The 22,500-nt window shown below is 39.0% G+C and overlaps 2 protein-coding genes and 1 non-coding gene across 3 annotated transcripts in view; 2 read left to right on the top strand and 1 right to left on the bottom strand.

Annotated features, from left to right (window-relative positions):
- The window catches only part of LOC137975130 (melanocortin receptor 5-like), a 387,070-nt gene that overhangs the window by 215,520 nt on the left and 149,050 nt on the right, over window positions 1-22,500 (bottom strand). The window lies entirely within an intron of this gene.
- The window catches only part of LOC137975053 (trifunctional enzyme subunit alpha, mitochondrial-like), a 43,713-nt gene that overhangs the window by 12,054 nt on the left and 9,159 nt on the right, over window positions 1-22,500 (top strand). Inside the window, exons 9-26 of the mRNA XM_068822090.1 lie at window positions 1,056-1,175; window positions 1,905-2,007; window positions 2,483-2,552; window positions 3,485-3,543; window positions 4,400-4,470; window positions 5,847-5,897; window positions 6,904-6,960; window positions 7,994-8,103; window positions 8,776-8,824; window positions 10,842-10,927; window positions 11,641-11,676; window positions 13,003-13,054; window positions 16,869-16,952; window positions 17,623-17,679; window positions 18,657-18,686; window positions 19,597-19,684; window positions 20,118-20,170; window positions 20,552-20,620. Coding sequence (XP_068678191.1) covers window positions 1,056-1,175; window positions 1,905-2,007; window positions 2,483-2,552; window positions 3,485-3,543; window positions 4,400-4,470; window positions 5,847-5,897; window positions 6,904-6,960; window positions 7,994-8,103; window positions 8,776-8,824; window positions 10,842-10,927; window positions 11,641-11,676; window positions 13,003-13,054; window positions 16,869-16,952; window positions 17,623-17,679; window positions 18,657-18,686; window positions 19,597-19,684; window positions 20,118-20,170; window positions 20,552-20,620 — 1,245 coding nt within the window. The remainder of the gene's footprint in view (window positions 1-1,055; window positions 1,176-1,904; window positions 2,008-2,482; window positions 2,553-3,484; window positions 3,544-4,399; window positions 4,471-5,846; window positions 5,898-6,903; window positions 6,961-7,993; window positions 8,104-8,775; window positions 8,825-10,841; window positions 10,928-11,640; window positions 11,677-13,002; window positions 13,055-16,868; window positions 16,953-17,622; window positions 17,680-18,656; window positions 18,687-19,596; window positions 19,685-20,117; window positions 20,171-20,551; window positions 20,621-22,500) is intronic.
- On the top strand, window positions 11,209-11,281 carry Trnaa-ggc (transfer RNA alanine (anticodon GGC)). The gene has a single exon. It is a non-coding gene; the product is annotated as a tRNA-Ala (tRNA).

Raw genomic sequence — 22,500 nt, 5'->3', positions numbered from 1 at the left:
TCATTTATAAGGAAAGTGGTGAGAGCACTTGCCTCCCACCAATGTGGCCAATGTTCAATTCCCAGACTTGGCATCATGTGGCAGCCTTCGAAAAAACTGGCCGGCCTCCGGCTCAATCAGCCACCTCCTCAGAAAACTTGACTGTCTTCTTCCAGTCAGAAAATGTCAGACACAACACATCTTTACAAATTATGTAGTTCGAACGTAAAGTCACTGGAAATATTGTAAAAGCTTGAAAAAAGCTTGTTTGACGAACAAATTCACGTCCGCAATATTTTTTTTGCATCGCGCACATAAATATGTTTATTTAACTAACATTCCAGTGTTTCTTATCAGACTCCATGCAAGTGTCAATTCCATATGAGAAATTTCGTTACTTTAAAATCCCCCAGATTGCACTAAATTGCATCTTTTGAGTGTCTAAATTTTAAAAATTCCCTAGGGGAGCATGCAACTTCCGAGTCTACAAGTCTATGAAAGGCATAAAAGAAAAGGAAAGGAACTTTATTTAATTTTAAGTGCCTAGACTTCTAGCCCGAGATCAACAAATTGACACAAATCAAATCAAATATTGGTTTTTGAGGAGAGGGGGAAACCAAAGTACCCGGAGAAAAACCTCTCGGAGCAGAGTAGAGAACCCACAAACTTGACCCACACAGCATACTCAAAATATTTTTGGGGAACAGGTCATAAGAAAAGTGGAGACGGTTTGGTGCTAAATGCACCCAAGTGAGTGCCCAAAGGACGCAAGCTTCTTGGGGGGTCTGGGGGCAGTCACTGCTTTTGATTCTTGGTCATTGTTGCAGTACTTAGTCACAGATGCAGAATAGGATCAATGAGTCATATCGACCATTGTGATTGGGTGGTTTCAATCCACTTTGTCAGTCTGCTTTTAGTCATTTTTGCAAATGTCGTTGCAAACATGATTGGCAGCGGTTAGAAGTGGAACTGGTGGTTGAAAGTCAAACTTCTGAGACTTTGGCATACATTGTAGCGATGAAAGATGGGTTGGTTTGTTAAAGAAATAATTGATCCTCTGTTGTTTTACTCACCAGCTTGCCTTGAGCTGTCACTACAGAGTTGCCGTTGATAACTCTTCCACTGTCCTTGGAGCCCCAGAGGTCATGTTAGGTCTTCTACCAGGTGCAGGAGGAACTCAAAGGCTTCCCTCACTTGTAAGAATAATTTATTTTTATACATGTATACATGTAAGTGTGTGAACACTGGTCCCTTTCCTTTATCATTATAATTATTTATCCCTATTCTTTTGCAGCAATACTTTACTTGCCTTGGACTATGTTATGAGTGACATCCACCTGGACTGTACTGAAGAATATTTATCCCAGGTCGGGAAAGTATTGTCAAGGTTCATGTGAGAACCAAGGGTCAATATTCTCCAGTACAGTCCCAAACAAGTTTATGTTCATTGTACTTTAACATTAGGGTTGTCAGAAGGCTTCTCCATGCTTTTTATGCAGCTGTACATTGTACATGTCTTTGAAAAGGAGAAGCATCTGTAGGCCAGAAATAAGTTATATTCTCACACACACTGGGATCCATGTCAAGCTGAAATGCGCAACATAAAAAAGCACAAAGTTGGTCGTGATTTTTGGCGGCACCTTGCTACTTTTGCCAATGTAGCTCATTGCATCATTTTTTCAATGATGTTTTATTTAGCTGTGTTTGTATTTAATTCTGATGTATTTCTGAGTTTACATGCAAAAGATGTATAATTAGCCAGCAAAGACAACAGCCAGTGGTGATTATTTTCGCAATAACTGTAGTGACTACTTTTGACATCTACATTGTATGAATACAGCATCACTTCTTGAAGCTGAATGATGCACATTGTGTTGTCAGCAAATCAACATTGTTGGTGGTATTCTGTTCTTCATTACTTGTAGGTGGGCCTTCCTGATTCTCTGGATATGATGCTGACAGGAAAGAATATTAAAGCAGGCAAAGCTAAAAGAATGGGTCTTGTCGATGGACTTGTCAAACCACTTGGTGGGTTTATCTTGAATATAAAACCCATTCATAAATTGGTGGCTGGTAACATGTAGCTTTGTTAATTAACAAAAGGAACCACAGCATCAAAAAAGGGTGCCTCAAAGTTTGGGAAGGTGGTTGTATTAGTATGAAGACAACAGCAGGGGCCGTGGAGTATGTTTGAGAGTGGGGGGCTAGCTCTTGGTACATGTACGAGTAGTGTAAATTACCAACTATTACCAACGATTGAGCCATAAAACAACACTGTAAGAAAAATCAACTTTGACATTATGATTGATCGTTTTCTGGTACACTGTATTTGTTGACAGGCATTTCTTCATTCAACACAGTTTTGCCATAAATTTTTGCATCACGACAAGAACGTACGTGAGCGGAACATTCGTAGTTCATGGATCAATCCATGAGCTATAAAGGATTCACTGTTGTGTCAACACTTGTACTTGCTATTATTTTCTTCTCCTTTTTCTTGTAGGTCCTGGTTTAAAGCAACCCGCAGAGAACACCTTACAGTATCTTGAAGAAATTGCAGTCCAAACAGCCAAGTATGTTGCTAAAACTCATTTTAGCATAACTTTAAAAAAAATTAAAATTTAAGGTCAAATAATTCGAATACTATGTGTAGATCTTGATTTTATTTAATCTCTCTTTAACTAGTTTGCTTCACAATATTATTGCAGCATCTTAAAGGTCCATAAAGTGCTATGAATTTAGGAATGGTTCTATATAAAATAGTGTTATCATTTCCTTGATTGTTAGTACTGCATGTATGGGTTATTGACCAAGCGTGAGGTTAAGATGACATGATTGTGTGGATGTTGGCTGAGTTCTCTTTTTTGGCATGTTCGTCTCTGTCCATAAACACGAAAAAAAGGATGAGGTCAATATCCAGCGCATCTTGACCAAACAAGCTTGGTCAATGAAGGATTTATCACATGGGATAAAACACCACAAAATGATCTTTGATCTTGCGGGACCAAGCGAGAAATCCGGAGCTTCCATCTTGCCCGCTCAGGTAGCCAATCACAGTGTGGGATTTGGTTCGTCTTGCCCACTCACGGAGCTAGTAGTCATATCATAACGTAGTGCATCTCAAGTTTGTGCAATGTTGAGTTGAACCCTACCGTGGTTCTTTGTCAATCAAATTCTCATATGCTGATCAGTAAACATCATAAAAACTTTGTTCAGTGACTAGGTACACACCATAAAGTCTGTTGGATAGTGGCATAAAATTATACTCATTAATTTCACTTACATGTATGTGTTGATATCAGAGGGTTTTTCTCCGGGTGGTACTCCGGTTTTCCTCCCTCATCAAAATTGACTCTCAGTTATTAAGATCCGGGCAGATTCCCTCGAAAGGGATAACCTCTGGTATCTCTCCCTTGCATTGTATTAAAAATAAATACATGTAAATAAAGTTTCATTTCTTTCTTTCTTTCTTTCATCTTTCAACTTACTTTTTTTGCATTCTCAGAAATTTGGCAAGTGGATCTCTAAAACCTGATCGGTCACGTTCTTGGGGAAACATGAAAGGTGCTCTAATGATACACTGTACTTTATTTTATTTTCTGTATTGTTAATTGTAATGAAACCCAAGACTCGCCTTAGAAAAAGGCACTTTGCCTTCTGCTTTTATGTTAATTTATCTAAGCATGACCGATGATCCAAGATCGACAATCATCAAAAAGCAGAGGAACTGTTTTGGCAAATTATGTGCAGCAGCTCTTGAAAGATACTTCCATTCTGCCTCCAATAAATTTCAGCTCAAACTCAAGGAAGCTACATGTATATAAAATTATGCATATCAATAAGAAAAAACTTAGTCTCAATCAAAAAGTTAACTGTGTTAACCTGACATAGTTTGTGCTTACAGACCTTTTCACCGATACGGCGGCCATGTTGATTTCTATTGTTTCATATAGATATTATGGGATGCCCAGGGGGCAAATACATATTAACTTGCCCCCTGAGCATCCCATAATGTCTTTTGAAACAATAGAAAACAAAATGGCCGCCATATCTGCAAAAAGGGCTATTGTTTCCATCCACGTTCTTTTCAAATTAAAACCCCATTGAGTTTTCAACCGCATCAAATCTTAGTTGCAAAGAAACCTTCATACATGTAGTCCTGAAAAGATTCAGACCTTTGCATCATACCAATGTACCAGTATTTATTATAATGAAGATGGTTTGACAAGCAAAAAATATTTTTGCCAGAAAGGAGGTACAACTTCACCCATTGACCCCTCTTATGCCCTGGGACGCCCGCAGTTGATGAGTGAAATCTTGTGGCGTTAGACAGAGGAAAATCTGTTACATGTAAGGCTCAATTCCAGGAGTCAATGGGCTAATAGTAAATGCCGTTACTTCCTTTAACTTTTTATTTCAGACTTACAGTACAAAATTACAACTGAGACAAACTTTGGACGCAACTTTGTTTTCAAGAAAGCAAAAGAAACAGTAAGTCTGTCTGTGGTCCTGTGTTAAAATCGTGATTATTATGAAAAATATTATGTGACACTTTACATATGTTATCAACATTCTGATCACCATCAATAACATCATCAGAATAATAGTTTTTATCAAATGGCATTGTCATAACATCATGCAGTGGTTACAAGTATGGACTCTTTTTGCGGGCTACTTCACTCAGAGAAGTGGGCTACTTTTTTCCTTAAATTGAGAAAAATAAAGGCAGATTCTTCCATACCTAAGATTGAAACTCATTTGGACATTGACAATGTGAAGTCAAGTAAACAGTGATCATCAATATGAATTTTCTTTTTGAAATTTGGCATTTGGGAGCATTCTGCGACAACAACGACAACAATTTTATTTACAAATTATAGCTAAATATGATTATCATAGCGGATGGCTCACCCTGGAAATAGCTACAAAAACCCAATCGAGGCAGGGCAAGCCAAATACAAGAACACATCTATTAAAAGACATTAAATTTACATAACTGTCATAATAAACTATACAAATACAGTGTAAAACAAATGAAAAGAGTCTTTAGTGAAATGGTAGAAGCTCAAGCACATAGCTGCCCAGCTCAGACTCCTTTAAAAATGGCATGCCTGCAGACACCCCTTGAGGAAGTTAGGTGCCCTGCTGATACAGTCCGTTACTCTACTCAAGCCATCTGCCGACTTCAATAAACCCATTCATACCTCAAACGCCCTAGTACGCCGCCATTAAAATCATCTGGCGTTAGACAGAGCAAAATCTATTTAGTGTCACTCTCAGGCGTCATTGGGTTAATGGTATTGAAACCCCTGATTGTGAGCTACGTGTACCTGTAGCTCAGACATTGCAACAAGGATTCAAGTCCCCATGATTAAATTGCAATGATCATGGTGGCTTGAACCCTTATTGGTTGACATGAGTCATTCGATCCTGGTCAACATTTTTTACTTTCTTCCTATAGCAAGGTTCCCTTCAATCTCTGGGCTATTCTTGTCCTCCACATATGCTTATTAATCATTTAAGCTCCTTAACACAAAGAGTTTCTGTACTGTACAGCTGCTCTCACCATTGTAGACTTGTCACCATGTCGACACCATCATCAACATCAATCAAGGAAATCATTGTCAGTAATGTCACTGTCATAGGCCTGATCATCATGAATAATGAAAAGAATTGTCCAGCCCCTTTAGTAGATCAGTGACTAGGCCAGTGCTCTGTTTAACATCAAGCGGAGGGGGTGGGGTGGGTAAATGGGATCTTATTAGGAAGAAGTTGAAAAAGGAGAGTAACTGAGCTGTCAACAAACATGGTGGAAGCAATTGTAGTAAGTTAAATGATTGCTGAACATAAAACAATTTTTTTTTCAGGTTATGAAGCAAACCGGTGGTTTGTATCCAGCCCCATTAAGAATTCTTGATGTAAGTTTAAGTAGCAGTTGTTGTACTGTGAGCTCTGTTTGCCCAGCTGTAGACTTGGTGTGTGGATATTTCCCCCGCTGAAAACGTCTTGAATGGTCTGAATTACATCGCTGGTACAATTGTACCTCTCCTAGTTTTAAACTGAAAGTCTCTTGCTTACAATATACATATAGATAGTTCTGCATGAACTAGCCAGAAACTGTTCCCAACATGATGTGACAAGGCTTTTGGGGGCAAATAAAAGAAGCTGCAGATTCCAACGATACACCCCTCGACCTTGGTCATGAGCATTCATCTGCCATTACATGTACATGATTCTACTATCAATGTGGCTTCCCATGGTTTACTGAAGCTCATACAGTACCCCTGACCTTGGATGGGAGGATAAGGCAGTACTATTACATGTACCTTCCCACAGTGGACGCCCAAGGCTAGCATGGAAGAGGAGACACATTGCTAATTATTTGCAGCAAAATTAATTAGGGTTTCCACCCCCTACTCCTAATCCATGACAGTTCAAACCAAACTAAATCATAATCGAAATGCACCAATCACAGCTGCTGAAAACTAACCAATCACAGCAGAGCATCCTGCTTAAAGGTGACGCGTAACCAGTCGACATCATCATCTGATGAAGACTAGCAGCATGCAGTCGAAACGTCGCGATCTACATCACAAGTGACCACATCGTGAGACAAACGAGAATACCTTATTATTATTGCACTTCACCACAATGAACCTTTTTTACGAAATTAAATCATTTTGGAAAGACACCAAGATGATGATTCAAGCTACAGACAAACCCCCTGGAGCACAGTAGAGAATACCAAACCCAACCTTTTTGTTTTGTTGAAACCTGAAATCCCACGAGGGTGCCATTAATAAAATGGTGGGTTTTCACACTTCAACGACAACTACACGTACTCCTGGTGGCATACTAGTGTACGAAGTTAGCATTTAGTACCAATTTCCATAACAATTTATTGTTAATATTATTGTTTGTCAGGTTGTTAGGAGTGGATTAGAAGAAGGACGACAAAAAGGCTTCAAGAAAGAAGCTGAGGTGAATTTTTTTGTTGCTAATGGGGATGTAAACAGTACTCATGCACTCACATACAAGTACTTTATCGTCCTATTATCTTTATAAATGACAGTTAAAAGCAAGACCTCTAGCATGGCGTGGCTGTGTTTCAGTATTAAATGCAATTTCTTCAGGTTTTGGAACTTTAAAACTCCCTCTGTGGTACTGTAATAATATTATTGCAGTTATGGAATACTAAGAGACTTAAGGGCCTACTGACGTGTTTTTTGGGGTGTGTTGCTAAGGATGTAATGGTTATTATAAGTAATTTGAGAGAATTTGGCATTATTTTGGTCAGTTTCCAACTTTCATAAACAAATGACCCTAAAACTCTAAATTTGTCTACATGCTACACAATTTGGGTATCTACTCAGTGGTTTGATAATTTGTATTCGTTTTTCCATCCAGCCAAGCGTGGTTTCCTTTTTATTTTGAAAAATGTTCTTTTTAAAGAGATAAAGGGTACTGAAATACCCATAACATTTTCAAAAAGGGTGATATGAAAAACTCAGTGCTTAGCTATATTCTGTATTTGGGGGTGAAACGTGTCATTTTAACAAAAAGTCTGTTTGTTTGCGTATGCACAGTTGATCTGAGAACAAGTGCGAGGAAGGGGCAAGGAAAAACCTTCTGTGCAAACAACAATTCGTACGGTGATTGGGTTTTCTGGTAAGCTCACGATATGATGATGTTAGTCACTGGAAGTAACATTTCACTTCCTTAGCAACGTCGAAAAATCCATCTGTGGGCCCTTAAACATGATTTGAACACATGGCTTTAGTTGCATTTACAACTGTAAAGATCTAAAATCTTAACTTCTCTCTGCAGATCAAATAACTGTGTGTCTTTGATAATCTATATATACAATCTCTTCGTATTCACTTCCTCTGCTGTTGTATTACCACCAAAGCTGAAATTCATCCAAGGTTCATACAACAAGTGGTGTCTGTCTGAATATTAAACGGCTCTATTTTCTACAGTATGAAACAGAAAGAATGTTTGTTTTTTTATTCAGGAATTTGGTGAACTAAGTCAGACAAGCGAAGCTAAAGCCCTGATGGGTCTGTTCTTTGGTCAGACAGAATGCAAGAAGAATCCATACGGAGCTCCACAAAAGCCTGTTGAGTGAGACATTTGGCCTTTTGATCATGAGGAAAACAATTTTAAATTGTACCAAAACTTACCTATGAATGAAACTTTCTTGCTCCCAAAGGAAGTAGTGATCTACATGTACATCTACATGTCCCAGAACTCGGCAAAGTCTTATTGACTTGTAGCTGTTTTTGCTTAGGTGGCCTCATACACCACAAGCCTTTTTAGAGACATTACGCCAAGCCGGCCACTTCTGCTGGAAGGGGCATACTCACAGAGGACAACCACAACACTGGGAACTTCGTCCCCAACCGCGCACCGGTGTCTCAGTTGGTTGAGCATTGGGCAGTCATGCGGGATATGTCATGCTGTCATGTGGTACTTTTTTTTTGCGAAACAATTAGGTGCCAGGACTATGCAAGAGTTCTGCAGAGATTTTTATCTTTCAGCAATGTGAAAAATTGTAAGCCATTAAAGCTGAGAAGTGGCCATCGTAATATGTATTTTGGGAAAATTTAAATGTAGCTCTTAAGATAGAAATACATGTTATAAATTTCAGAGGTCTTTCTAGAGCAAGTTTCTGAAATCAATGCAAATTCCTCCATTGTTAACATGCTCATTCAAGAATTCCTCTATTTAATCTCAGGGGTTTTTGACAGGGTTTTTAGTTTCTCATATTGATTTTTTTTTGTCTTTTGTTCAAAGCACTGTTGCTGTCATTGGTGCTGGCCTTATGGGTGCTGGCATAGCACAGGTGAGAATTCATTTCAGGCCCTTGACCCGAGACCTGTTACAGAACAATATTGGAACGCGAGGAGGCCAGTGCACATGGAATAGTATTTCCTGAGCTTTGTGAAAAACTAAGTGGCGTGATTTGTTTAACAAGGTTGAATTAAAACAAACTTGAACATGTTCCTAGATACACTGCAGTTCAAGAGTGTTCCGTACTAAAAAAAAATCTCAGTCAGCCAAATGCTTTGAAGTACAAAACTTTAGTGAACGGGAGGACATAGTTTTGCATTTTATTTTTATTTTTTGTATTATTAAAAAAATAATAAAATACAAAGGGAGAAGTCAGGACGTGTGGGGAAAATTCTTTTTTGACTCTTGTAAACATTGAAGAGTCTGTATAAATTATGTGATAACTGCTGTACACAGAATAGTCTGACTTTGTGTCGAGTGCTGGCCTCAAAAAGAATTTTAAAGGTCTACTGCGTCAACATTGATACATTGTGTGATTTTACCTCTCAGAATGAAAGTTTGCTTGTTTATTTGAAATAGTCTTTTTCCAAAGTAAACATGGCCTTCATTTCAGACGTTGAAATTTCTCCACCTCACGTCACCTCGCCACTTCGCGCTCTGTTGCGCATAAGGCCTCCACACGTTTTCTCCAAGTACCCCTATCCTTTGCACAAGCTCTTGCTTGCTCCCACGACCTCCAGCCTGCGTCCGATCTTTCTTTCTCAACTGTTCTGCGCCAAGTTGTTTTGGGGCGACCTACTTTGCGCTCATCAACAGGTGCCCAGGACAGTGCTGTTGCGCAGTGACGTTGCTTGTTCATTCGCAGCACATGTCCAAGCTATATCCATCTTCTCTTCTTTACCGCCGTTCTAATCCATCGCAGCCACAAAGCCTATTTAGCTCTTCAGCAGAGACTACGTATGGCCAATATATCCCCATGATCCTCTCGAGGCCCTTAAATTGGACTGAATGTAGTCTTTCATTTTCCGCAACGTTAATATTCCAGGTCTCGCATCCGTACAACAGTACTGGTTTGACTAACGTCTCATACAATCTGATCTTAACTTTCCTACTGTACTGCTTCGAGCTCCAGATCTTTCTCAGCTTGCCAAATGAGACCTTCGCCTTTCCAAATCTGTTCTCCTTATCTGCAGCCCCTTCGTTACTCACTATTGCACCTCTTAGATCTTTTCGCCATCGGGAAACTTGATCTTCTCCTTTCCTCTGCAGGACTTCTGTCTTCTTCTTTCTGCAAGCTTAGTTGTTTTCCTCTGCATCTGATTTCTGGTTGTGGAGACAAGAGCGATATCGTCTGCAAAGTAAAAATCTTCTAATTGCTCCATCAACCTCCTCCCTATTCCAGTGTTAGATTGATCAGTTGTTTGGCGCATGACCCAGTCGATTGCTAATAAAAAGAGGAAACCGGACATTAAACAACCTTGCTTGACTCCTGTTTGAACGTTGAACCAGTCTGATGTTTGCCCATTATCGAGGATGGCACATAGTAACTCCTAGTTTGTCAATGGAGTATTCTCTCATCTCTTTGGCGACTTGTGCTGACTTACCTATTGCGTACATTGTACGTACATTCCATTTACCGATGTTAAGTATTTCCTTGGGTGTTGTAATTGACTTCTTCGATCGACGGGCTTCTGTATCGCTTTCACCCGCCGATGCCATATTGCCGTGGTGGTCTGCAAAACGAATTTCATTATCTGGGGGTACCTGGCTCACCTCTTCTTCCTGCCCATAACTGTCGTGAAAAGTGTGTCTGGTTTCAGTAATGATGGATGTTTTATGAGGATGGGTCATTAACCCATCGCTCAACCCCCAACCTGGAGGATCAGGCATTGCAATTTGTCTGGCTTTTCACCTGGAACCTGCCCAGCAGGGTTGAACCCACCAGGGACCGAGGTCCCCACTGATATAGCTCCCAGGATCATTAAAGCGCACAAATGTCCCCACCACTTACAGGCGCAACGCTTAAGGAGGTGAAATTTCTCCACATTCAATAATTTCTTTATTAACAGGTCAGTCTTCAGAAGGGCCAAAATGTGATAATGAAAGACAACATTCTGGAAGGTCTCACTCGTGGACAAGAACAAATTTATAAAGGGTATGAAGCAAGTGTATGGTTTATGTGTATTGAAACCAAGAGTGATTTCCTCACGTGTTTTACAGCGAGTTTCAATCGAGTGTCGTAAAACCAAGACCAAACTAATAACTTCGAGCAATCAAAAAGGACGGAGACAATCCAGTAAACCAATCAAAACTCGAAGTGATTACACACGTAGCCGACACAAAACGCCGGAAAATGTGCACACGCATCATTTCGTTCATTGATTCATTCATCACGGGAGTTTATGAACCCACAAATGACCAGCTCCCATCAGCACTGGCTTCATAGCTCAGTTGGTTAGAGCGTCGCACCGGCATCGCGAGATCACAGGTTCAAACCCTGTTGAAGTCCTGAATTTTTCACTCTTCCCTACGCACTTGCTAAAATTGCGTTCACAACGTACTTAACTGCTAGGATCATAGCTTCACTTGGTTTCATATCCGCAGTTCAATATATGATTCATTTCGTATATCATTTTGTTCAGAGTAAAATCTGTAAGTCTCGCTCTCAGGACTTATAAAGGTTAAGGCGCTGGATTTTTATTGTTTAAAACCTGCTATTACTTAATTTGTTGTTTTATTTGTCAGAATAGTCTCTTTGCACAGCCGGAAAACCTTTAATGGGAAACTACAGATACCTCGGCACTTAAAAGATTACTTGTATGGTACCAGGTTAACTTTAACAAATAATTTTTGTACATTCTTCAACAGGTTGAATAGCCGTGTAAAAAAGAAGGCTATGACATCGTAAGTAATGGCTGAAGCCATGTCACAATACATTCCTTATCTAATTTTTTGTTCCTTACTGTGCATTATAAACAATGTTGGATGGTGGATCTAACAAAGGAGTGTGCCAGCAATATTAAAATCAAGCACTAGGTGAAGGAACACTAGGGACAAAGAACTTAATTTAAGACAGCCTGTCAATGATACTTGCAATGAGAATGAATAAATGAAGGACTTTATTTAAGTGTCAATAGTATTTAGCTTAAGAAAAACTAATTGGGGACATTATTTACACAATAAAGTATACCTTAACTAAAGTTAAAATTATTTACAATTTAATGAATAATGTATTAAATAAATTAATAAATAGATAAATATATGAATAAATGAAATATAGGAACTTGGTAAGATTTAAAAAGCTTAAAAGATATCAAATGTGTATAAAATGTAAAATTTAAAGCGGCCTAGCAGCATACATCACACTGAGTTCTTACAATTATCTATTGAGTGTGATAAGTCTTTACTCCTAATACTGTTTTTAAAACTTTTGGCTTCTCTCTCAGTTTTGTCTAATTTGTTCCAAAGATGGGGCCCAAAAAATCGTAAAGAATGCTTTCCATAATGCACGGTGCGAAAACGTGGAATATTTAAATCAGCGTTCCTCAGATTATACTGTTTCGGGGTAGTAATGAATATTTCTGTTATAAGTGGGCACAAGTTCGTTTTTTACTTTATACATTAAAATTGAGATGTTCTGTAACCGTTGTTGATACAGACTTGGCAGACTTACTCTTGTTAGAAGCTCACTGTAGGTCTTCGATTTGGATTTAAAGACTGCCCTGAATCCGCGCTCTTGAATTAGCTCCATTTTCTTCTTATCGGATGATTTGAAAGTGCCATACGACATCACAATATGTTAAGTGGGGCAAAATATTGGATTTGTACAGCTGTAACTTTGCGGACCATGGGATTAGATTACGTAGTCTCAATAATACCCCAACCTTACCGCTCGTTTTCGTACAAATATCACAAATGTGTTCACTAATGTGTTCACTAATAATGTTTTTCTTTGTACGTTAACAGTTTTAAACAATAATTAGCAAACAATAATTTTCAGCAAATTATGAAAATAATTTTAGTGAATTTTGAGGAAATTCGTTTCGTTCGCTTAACGAAGTCAAGAAAGTATTACTAAACATCACTTAATCAGGAAAAACCTATTTTTATCTACTTTCAACACACTAATTTACATGTGATTTAAAACTAGTTTCACTAATGGCCTCGTCAGTTGATCGCTGTATATACAGGAAGTCCATGATCAGTTATCTCTGTTTTATTTTGTTATAGATTTGAAAGGGACCACACAATGTCTAATTTGTCAGGACAGTTAGACTTTAAGGTAGTAAAGTACTCATCTTTAAAGGGAACCTCCACTCTTACTACAGAATACGTTTAAAGACGAAGGAAATTATGTATACATTCAAATTTGTTTGTAAAACAGTGTTTATGTCAGGAAAAGTGGATTTTAAAATCGCCAATATTCACTTTTACATTTCGCGGGCGCCGCCATCTTGAATAATTAGGGACCTTAAGATCTACGACGGTGACTTCAACGAAAACGTCACCTCAAAATATCACTTTGCTTTATCATAATTCTTTCGCGGTTATTCTATCCCGTTCACTTCTTACAATTTGGGCGAAGTATCGTAAAAATAAATTAATACGAGCAGTTACGAAGTGAAAAGAGAGAATGAAAGATTCTCTTTAGCATGCTCACGTTGGCGTCAAAACCTCAAATTGGGTAATTTCACGTCCTCCTTATGCAGAGAACATCAAGAATACGTGCTAAAATCCGCGCTGCACGTGCAGCACGATTATTTATGCTCTTTTAACCAATGATATCATTGTTTTGCAGCGTTGTTGTTGCCGTCGCCGTCCTGAAATCTTAAGGGAGCTTTAGCAACGACAACGGCGACGGCAACGAGAACGTCACAAATTTGCATATTTAGTGGGCAAAAACAATAGCTTTGCACGTCCTGCACGTGCGTTTTTCATTTTTGTCCATTTCTTTGCCGTCGTCAGCAAAGCAACAACGTGAAATTACTAACTTTGAAGTGTTATGGAGAACGTCAGCACCTGGAGATAAATTTTCATTTTTCTCCCCTAAATTAAGCGCCGCTCGTAATGGTTTCATTCCTGAGGGACTGAAACACCTTTGTCATATTAAAAGGCTTGGAATAGTCGCGAAGTGATCGCAATAACGTGAATTTATGTTTTTACATGACGTTCTCGTTGCCGTTCCCGTCGTCGTTGCTAAAGCTCCCTTTAAGCTCCCCAATGTGACGTGCTACGGTTGTTCTGACACAAAGAGCTTTTGTGTAATAACAATTGGCAACCGTAGCACGTCGCAGTTATTCAAGATTGCGGCGCCCACGAAATTTGGAAACAAAAATAGGCGATTCTAAAACTTATTTATTTTGGACACAAACGCTTTCTTTGAAACAAATTTAGACTGATTTGACTGTAAAGGTTATTTCCTGTGATCTAAAGTTATTTTTTATTTGAAGTGGAGGTTGCCTTTAATAAGCAATGAATTAACCGATGAAATAGAAAGTTAGGCCCGTTTTAAACGTCGCATTTTATATTTGCCGAATCTAATGCAAAAGAGCAAAAACAATAGATTGTTCTCATTTGCATGTAACGTTTAAATGCGACGTTTAAAACGGGCCTTAATACAGCTGTAATGAGAAAATAACAAATAATTGTTTATTACAGACCACAGTGACAAAGTAGCCAATTACGCAGCGAATTAGATAACCAAATTGCGACCTTTGAAATGAACTTCTAACTTCTACCAGATTGAACTTCGCAACTTCACCTAATTCAGGGTTGTATATAAGAGCCGGCAGCCGGCGAAGTTCGCCGGCTTCTCTGTCAGGTTTCGCCGGCTACTTTCATTGTTTGAAGAGTCAAGACATGTAGAGGAGATGATGTTTATGAGGTCTAAACTACTTGGGCTCAATACAAATAAAAATTTGCAGTGCCTATCTTTTCTGAAAACACATAAAAGACTTCTGACTCAAGGGCAGTTTAAAAACGTTATGCTTGAGACTTTCGTTTTGAAAAAATCTTGCTGCGGTGGCGGGAAAGTAGGAACAATATGATTTGTTGTCCGCCATATTGGATTTCGATATCTTTAAACAGCCACCAATTGTATCTTACCGGAAGGAAAAATCACTCAAGGACGTTTTAGTCCGCGCAAAACTTCCTTTAATCACGCCGCAATCATAAAAAAACTTGTAAACAAGGAAACACTTTCAAAAGGTTTGTTCTCAATCCAGAAGGAAATTTACATAGGATGTTCTGCTAGCAACACGCTCAGCCTGCGTTCACGCATCTCTTACCACAACTCAACTGAGGAACAAAACTAGCCCCTGATCATTCACTAACCGCTCCTTCGTTTTCACTTCGAGCCTTTCAGTTGATCATTTATAGCGAACGTAGAAGCTGAGGACTCGTAGACTTTATTTGAACACTTGAACGTAACGCTCCTCGGAGTTAAATCCTACTTGCCCGCGTAAGTGCTCGTCCTCTCGAGGGCATCTCTACGCTTCAACATGACAACGGATCTTTATCCAACGTCACTCTTGATCAACTCTCACTGCTTTACGGAACTCCTAAACTCTTCGGAAAAAACACTACATCACTCTTAAACCGCTCGAGTGATTTTCAATTTTCGAAATTACTACAACCAAGTTCCGCAAGCATATTTTCCCGCTAATTACACAATGGAACGAATGTGTGTCATCTTCACACCTAAACAGGATCGAAACATCCTTTACGCCATTGGCCAATTAGTATCCTCCAATCAGCTTCTTTATTTAACAACCAATCAGAAGCCTTTGCTGGTCTAGTCCTTCAAAGTATGTGCCATGTTTACACGTTGTCAAGTGGCAATATTTGCCAGGCTCGTTTGCTCCAGCAAAACCACCAAAAAGATACAAAAAATATCCCTCAACTTTTTGTTTATAGGGTTGTATTATTGAAATGTCGCTTCGTCTTTCTTTGAGTAACATGGTTTTCATAGTATAATTGCAGTTTGATTCATTCCTCTAATGTCTGAGTTTCATGGCCCAAAATGCCAGGAAATGCATTTTCCGGCATTCAGTTTTCAAAAATTTTCCGGGGGAACATGCCCCCGGACCCCCCTAGAAGCGATGGGCTAAAGCCCATCGTGTGGGTCCTCCGGACCCACAACCGTCTACTTTGCAAAAAACTCCGGCTACTTAAAACCTTAAAGAAAACCCTGCTAATTTTCCGTGTAAGGTTCGTGACATCGTAAGATTGAACACGATTCAAAGTTACTTACGGAATAAGCAACTCAGTTGGGAGCAGGTCAATTTGTTGGACTCTTGTGTTCCCATGAAAAGACTCGATAAAGTAAACGTTTACGTTTGAAGTGTAGGTTATCGACGAAAGTGAGAAATGATCCTCACACTTATCTGCACCATTAAATGACCTGAAAAATTTAGGGGCTTTTAGAGCCAATCGAGTGTCATAAAGCCAAAACCAAAGTAATTACTTTGGCCAATAAAAAAGGACGGAGACAATCCAGTAAACCAATCAAAACTCGAAGTAATTACATATGGCCGACACGATGCGCGGGAAAATGTGCACACGCGAGCCATGATTGGTTTTGGTTTCACTTCTGGATGGTTGAAAAAGTGGCGCGAGAACTTTGAACCAGTCACTGAGTGAAGTAATCATAAACCAAAGCAATTCGCTAATTATTACTTTCGCTCTAACAGGATCATATCTCAAGTTTTCATTATTTACGAATATGAGTTTATTGTTAATTAAAAACTAATAGCAAGGGCCAGAAAATAATAATTATTATTATTGTTAACTAGCAATGAATCGGGGATTTTTAATTGTGTGATGTGAAAATGACGCATTCACAGTTCTGCTACTGATAATGTCAGCAAATACATCCAGCTAGAACTAAGTACAACAAAACAAATATAATTCTTTTGTCTGTTATTGGTTAAGAATGTTGCGCTTAATTTTTAAGGCAGTTACCAAGCAACACAATAAACAAATCCAGTTGCATGTGACACTTGTTGAAAACCAAACTTTCAGGTTTATGTTATTAAAAAAATTAAGTTACTTTCTGGTACTAATTCTTTTCCCTTTGGGGTTTGTTATAAATTCAGAACTTTGGCAAAGTAGACATGATCATTGAAGCTGTCTTTGAAGATCTTAACCTCAAGCACAAAGTCATTAAAGAAATAGAGGAGGTCAGAAAATAGGCCATTTCTGAGTTCAAGACTGCGTTGTCTTCAAAGGGAGTCTAAGTGCGAAGTTTTTCTTATGAAAATTAGTTTTCATTCATATGTAAACTAGAACTACTATCACAAAAACTTCGCACTCAGACTCGCTTTGAAGAGGAGGCAGACATGAACTCGGAAATGGCCTGTTGCCTATTTACTACTGTTATTTATGTATTTCACATTTCATTTTTTTGAATTGCAGAGATTCTCATGCGATTTATTCATAAGGTCAATCATTTTTGTACATAGTAAATAGATTTAGAAAGTAAAGAAATTTTACAATAAATAAATCCAAATGGGGAGCCTTCGAATTAAGTGTGTGATTCACGTGTTATTTATTTAGTTTCAGCATTAAGAAAGAAAAAAAACCTCTAAACGCTCCACACAAAATGCTCCTTCTTCCCGCCACACCGATGAATAAGCTGTACAGTGCAAAGCACGAGGAATCTAACGCATGGGCTAATATAACGAAACCACTGACAACAATTGCCTGCAGTCGCGCCTAGTAGTTAACTCAGTTAAACTGCATTTAACTTCATTTAATAGGGTAACATTAGGGTCAGGTTTTTCCTAATATGGCTTGTTGCATGTTCTCGACACTCATAAATTGACCTCGTGTATTTCTTGTATTTTTTAGGTCATCCCAGAACATTGTGTGTTTGCATCCAACACTTCAGCACTTCCTATTCACAAGGTGCTGTGAACATAACAAAATAAGAGGCAGTCATACACTTGTTTACTCCGAAAAAAACATTGTAGTGTTGATAAAATTGAATGCTAACAAATTATTTTTTTGTCCCTGTGGGTAGGAAAGAGATGGATTAAAAAGACTAGGCTCTGGGTATTCCCAAAAATTGTCCAAAATTTAATAAGGCTAGCTCTTCTTGTAAAAAAATCATTCCTTATCGTTGTGACTGTCATTGAAGTCGCTCTTCTGAGTTGAATTTCGAAGTTCTGATTTCTACTCAGTTTTGAATGAGATCCGCTAGCAAAATTGTTTCGATGGTGCCCTTTTGACATTGTGTTTTATCGCTAACCTCCGCTAAACATTGAAGCTTTGAGTTATTTTTATGATGAGTAATGTTGGAAGTTAGTTCTAAGTAGACTACTTAGATGAAGGTTTTTTTTTTGGTGGAGAAAACGCCCATTTTTGTCAACTGATGCTATAGCAACGGTGACACAATGTCGTCACCTCTGTTAAGAAAGTAAGAAAGTAAGTTTACTTCGAAACATTTTTATTATCTGTGAACGCACGGGGACAAACTTATTTTCATGTGAGGTCAATCCTCTGATCAGAAAATGTCAAACTTTGAAGTGATCTTACCCAAATGAGAAAAATTGCCTTGATCGTTCGTTGTTTTCGCTCGCTGTAAATGTGAAGCCGTTGCTTTATAATTGACTGGCATATACGAGTCTTCATCAACTTTTCCGAGAAAATCCTCCGTATTTTTGGCTCTCCGTTATTTCTGTGGCGATTTTCTCTGATTCATTTGTGCTGAACTAAGTGAACAACGGTCAAGGTAATTTTCTCATTTGGGCGGGAAAAATTCAAAGTTTGACACTTGCTGAGCAGATGAAACCGTTTTGTGCCCTTGCATTTACAGATAGATGCAATCGACGGTATTTCCGTTAGTTAATAATTTACGTGGTTGAATTATTTTTGTTTAACAGGTTGCTGAAGCTAGCAAAAGGCCTGAAAAGGTATTTTAAAGTCCTAGAAGATTCCCCTTCCACATGTTTATAGTGATGGTAGTGCTATTGTTGATGATAACAGATATGAAAGAGAGAAATGACCCTTGCACTTATTCATTGTAATTGTCTCTAATAGACCCCTGAAAAAAAATTCATTTGTCTGTTAGAGATAATTGCTTAAATTGTCCAGATATGTGCGAGGATCGTTTCTCTCTTTCGTCTATAGACCGCACTTCAAATATCTTCATTTCTTTCACAACTCACAACAGATATGGGAAATCAACGAATGAAATCATTATATGAAATGAATCATATATTGAACTGCGGATATGACATCACGGAAAGCTGTGATCCTCGCAGTTATAAACGTAATTTTAATAATTTTGTGGTTAGAGCGTCGGTTAGAGTTTCGTTGCTACGGTTAGCGCGTCGCACCGGTATCACGAGGCACAAGTTCAAACCCCGTTGAAATCCAGAATTTTTCAGGTTTTTCCATGAAATTGTTAAAATTGCGTTCATAACTGCGAGGATCACAGCTTTACGTGATATGGGAAATGTCCCTCATTTCAGTCGTTTAAATGGGATAAACAGTATGACTTCCAGTTCAGAGAGTGCAGGGGTGTCAGAGGGTTTTGCATTAGACAGTTGTGTTTGACAAGTTAGAAGTAAAATATAAAAGGAAAAAAAAAAATTATACTGACCAAGAGTGCATTAGGGGAACTTACCATGCAAGACAAAAAGAATGGTGATTTTTGCTGGTAAGCGTCTTCTTTGGACAACCGCGAGAGTGAATGGGATGATACAAAGATCGTGTTTGGTTTAAGTTTAGTTTTTGACCAAGTGATTCCTGCATGATGGCTTGATTCACTTGTGGTAAACAAAAAAGCTGAGGCATTCATGTTATTTCCTTATTTCATAGGTTATAGGAATGCACTACTTTTCTCCTGTGGAGAAAATGCCACTTTTGGAAATCATAACTACAGATAAAACCTCTCATGATACTGCTGGTGAGCTACCTTTCGCTATTTTTGAAATGCTTAAGGGATTGGGAACCAATAAATCAAATTTTGACTTGATGGGCCTCAATCACCCGACTCCCGTGTTGAGTCCCGAGGGATTAAAAACTTTTGTTTTGCCCCACCGAAACTCGTTCCCAAACATTTCAACTCGAAGCTCGGGGTATGAAATCTGTTGTCTATGTCCAATATGGCCGAGGCGCGAATAAGGCCCATTGAGGGAGCTTGTCGTGGAAGATTGTTCAAATATGTACTGGTATTAATAAACTTTGTTTTTGCCTGATTGTGTTCCAGATGTCATCATCTGACTTATACCTTAAAACTCTGCGCACTTGGGGGCTACACGTTTTAACCCATTTATTTAATTATGAATTTAAACATTAACAACTATTTCTGTTTCTTTAACACTAATCATTCCTTTCAGCTGCTGCGGTAAGCGTTGGCTTGAAACAAGGAAAGACAGTGATTGTAGTCAAGGTAAGTAGGACTTACTTCGATTCGGTGATCGCCTTTGCAAAGTCTGTTTGCTTGAAACACTTGACTCGCAAGAATTGTTCATTTTCAATTTGAAACACTACACTGCTTGATGATGGACTGTTTTATTGACTCAGTTCAAGCATGCCCAGTATGGAGAAAGTAAGGTCGAGCAAAGCCTAGTGGTGAAAAGGGATGTTTTCTTATCTGTTTTGTGTGGTCTAGTGTGGACGGTCGAAAATGCGGCGTAAATGCTAGTGTGGACGTAAGCCTTTAATGCGTTTTCAAAGAACATAAAACGGAGGTTTTGGAAAAGGTATTACACTGAGACCTGTAGCTTCGTTACATTAAAATCTGCACGTATATTTGTCCTTTTTTATTTAGGATGGTCCCGGGTTTTACACAACAAGAATCTTAGCTCCGACTCTGGCCGAGGCAGTAGCCCTTCTGCAGGTGCTGTGTTTGTATCTTCTTATCTGCCGGGCAAGACCCGCAAAGTTATCAAACCTAGCAGTAATTTGGACCCACGACCGTGATGTGAGATGCGTGAGTCTATTCTCAATTTTACGTCACAAACTGCTTTGCAATGCAAGTTTTCTTGGAAAACAGGACTGCAAAGCAGTTTGTGACGTAAAATAGAGAAAAGACCCATGTCTCCCGCATCAAGGTCGTGGGTTCAAATTACTGCTAGTTCTGCCAAGTTTACGTGGCTTGCACGGCCCAGAAAAAGCGAAATTCTGGGTAACAATGGTGACATATGTTTGCTTTGAATGGGGAGATTTGTGTTGTGAACGAAAAATACTTGAGTTTATGTGCACTTTAAGTAAATGTTGTCACAAGGCCGCGATGGCCGACACGTGTCTCAGTAAACCATTTGGGATTGAGGATTGATTTTTGCCCCCAGTGTGTTGCGTTAGCTTCTGTAATACTGCAAAAGTTCGCGCAATCGGCTCCAATATTTGCTTCCACGTCCCTGCTATTTTATCGAACAGCAATGTCGAAACCTTTTGCCAACCCCTTTCTACCGTGTTGAAACATGTCGAATTACCTTTGAATATATGTTGAATGAGTTAAACAGCGTTAAAACTTTGTTTCAAAGTTTCTTTTGGTGTCACAAATGTTGATTAAAACTGAAGCTGTTTGCCACCGTCTTTTGACATTTAAGGAGCTTTAGCAAACGGCGACGGCAACGAGAACGTCACAAATTTGCATATTTAGTCAGTAAAAGTGATGGTTTTGCACGCTCTGCACCTGCATATTTTCATTTTTGTCTATTTCTTTGCCGTCGGCAGCAAGACAACAACATGAAGTGACCAAATTTGAGGTTTTAAGGCCTGGCCAAACGCTCGCAGCATTTTGACACCATATCTTGCAACATTGTTGGGCACAACATGTTGCATACGTTTTGCCACCCTGTTGCGATATGTTGCACGTTTGGCCACGTTCACGCAACATTGTTGCACTACGCCATGCGCGCTAGGTCCACTTCTTCTGATGTGGAAGTCCCTTACCGATAAAATTATCGTTACACCTCAAACAAAATGATTCTGAGAAAAAAAGGATCTTTATCTAGGCGATTTGTTGTAATTTTAAAAAACGTTGGGTCGACTTTTTTCAAGATTACCCCAAATGTGATCCGTTTCAATCTTTTACATTTATGTCCATCCATGCTTCCCTTTCCGTTTGCAGTATTTCTTTTATGTTGTTCAACAGTTTTAAGTGGTTATTGCAATGTTTCAGTCTACTTTTGGGCATTTTGGGAAAAAAGGAAAAGAAAGCAACTTATTAAGTGTCTAGTCGTTCTAGTACTGGAGCACTAATTGGGGACACTGTAAACTGAAATTAACAATTAACGGAAGTCAAGGCAAATGTTCAGGAGATGAGAAAACCGGAGTACCCGGAGAAAGACTTCTCGGTGCAGAGTAGAGAACCAACAAACTCAACCCACATATGACGCCGAGGCTGGGAATTAAACTCGAGCCACATTGGTGGGAGGCGAGTGCTCTCATCACTGCGCCATCCCTGCACCCCAAATCATGGGATTATATCATTTTGAGTGACATAACCCCTTTAAAGAAGAAACGAGTGAGTTTCACTAAAGAGCGTGTTTTGTTATCTTTGAACTGAATTTATTACCAAAGCTTAAAAAAGTAAAATACCTCACACGACATTACAAAATAATTCAACGTGTGAACGCGTCAGCCAAAGGGCCATTGCTGGCATGACGTCTGGGTAACCCCTCAAGTGGTCTACATCACCCCCTCCCCCCCCTCCCCCTACTTAAAAAAAAATTACTGGAACGCTACAGTTTAATACCAGCCAACTCAGTGCCT

This window comes from Montipora foliosa, chromosome 11, assembly GCF_036669935.1.
Source record: "Montipora foliosa isolate CH-2021 chromosome 11, ASM3666993v2, whole genome shotgun sequence".
Lineage (NCBI taxonomy): Eukaryota > Metazoa > Cnidaria > Anthozoa > Scleractinia > Acroporidae > Montipora > Montipora foliosa.
Note: the sequence above shows the minus strand (reverse complement) of the source record. Positions and strands in the feature narration are given on the sequence as shown.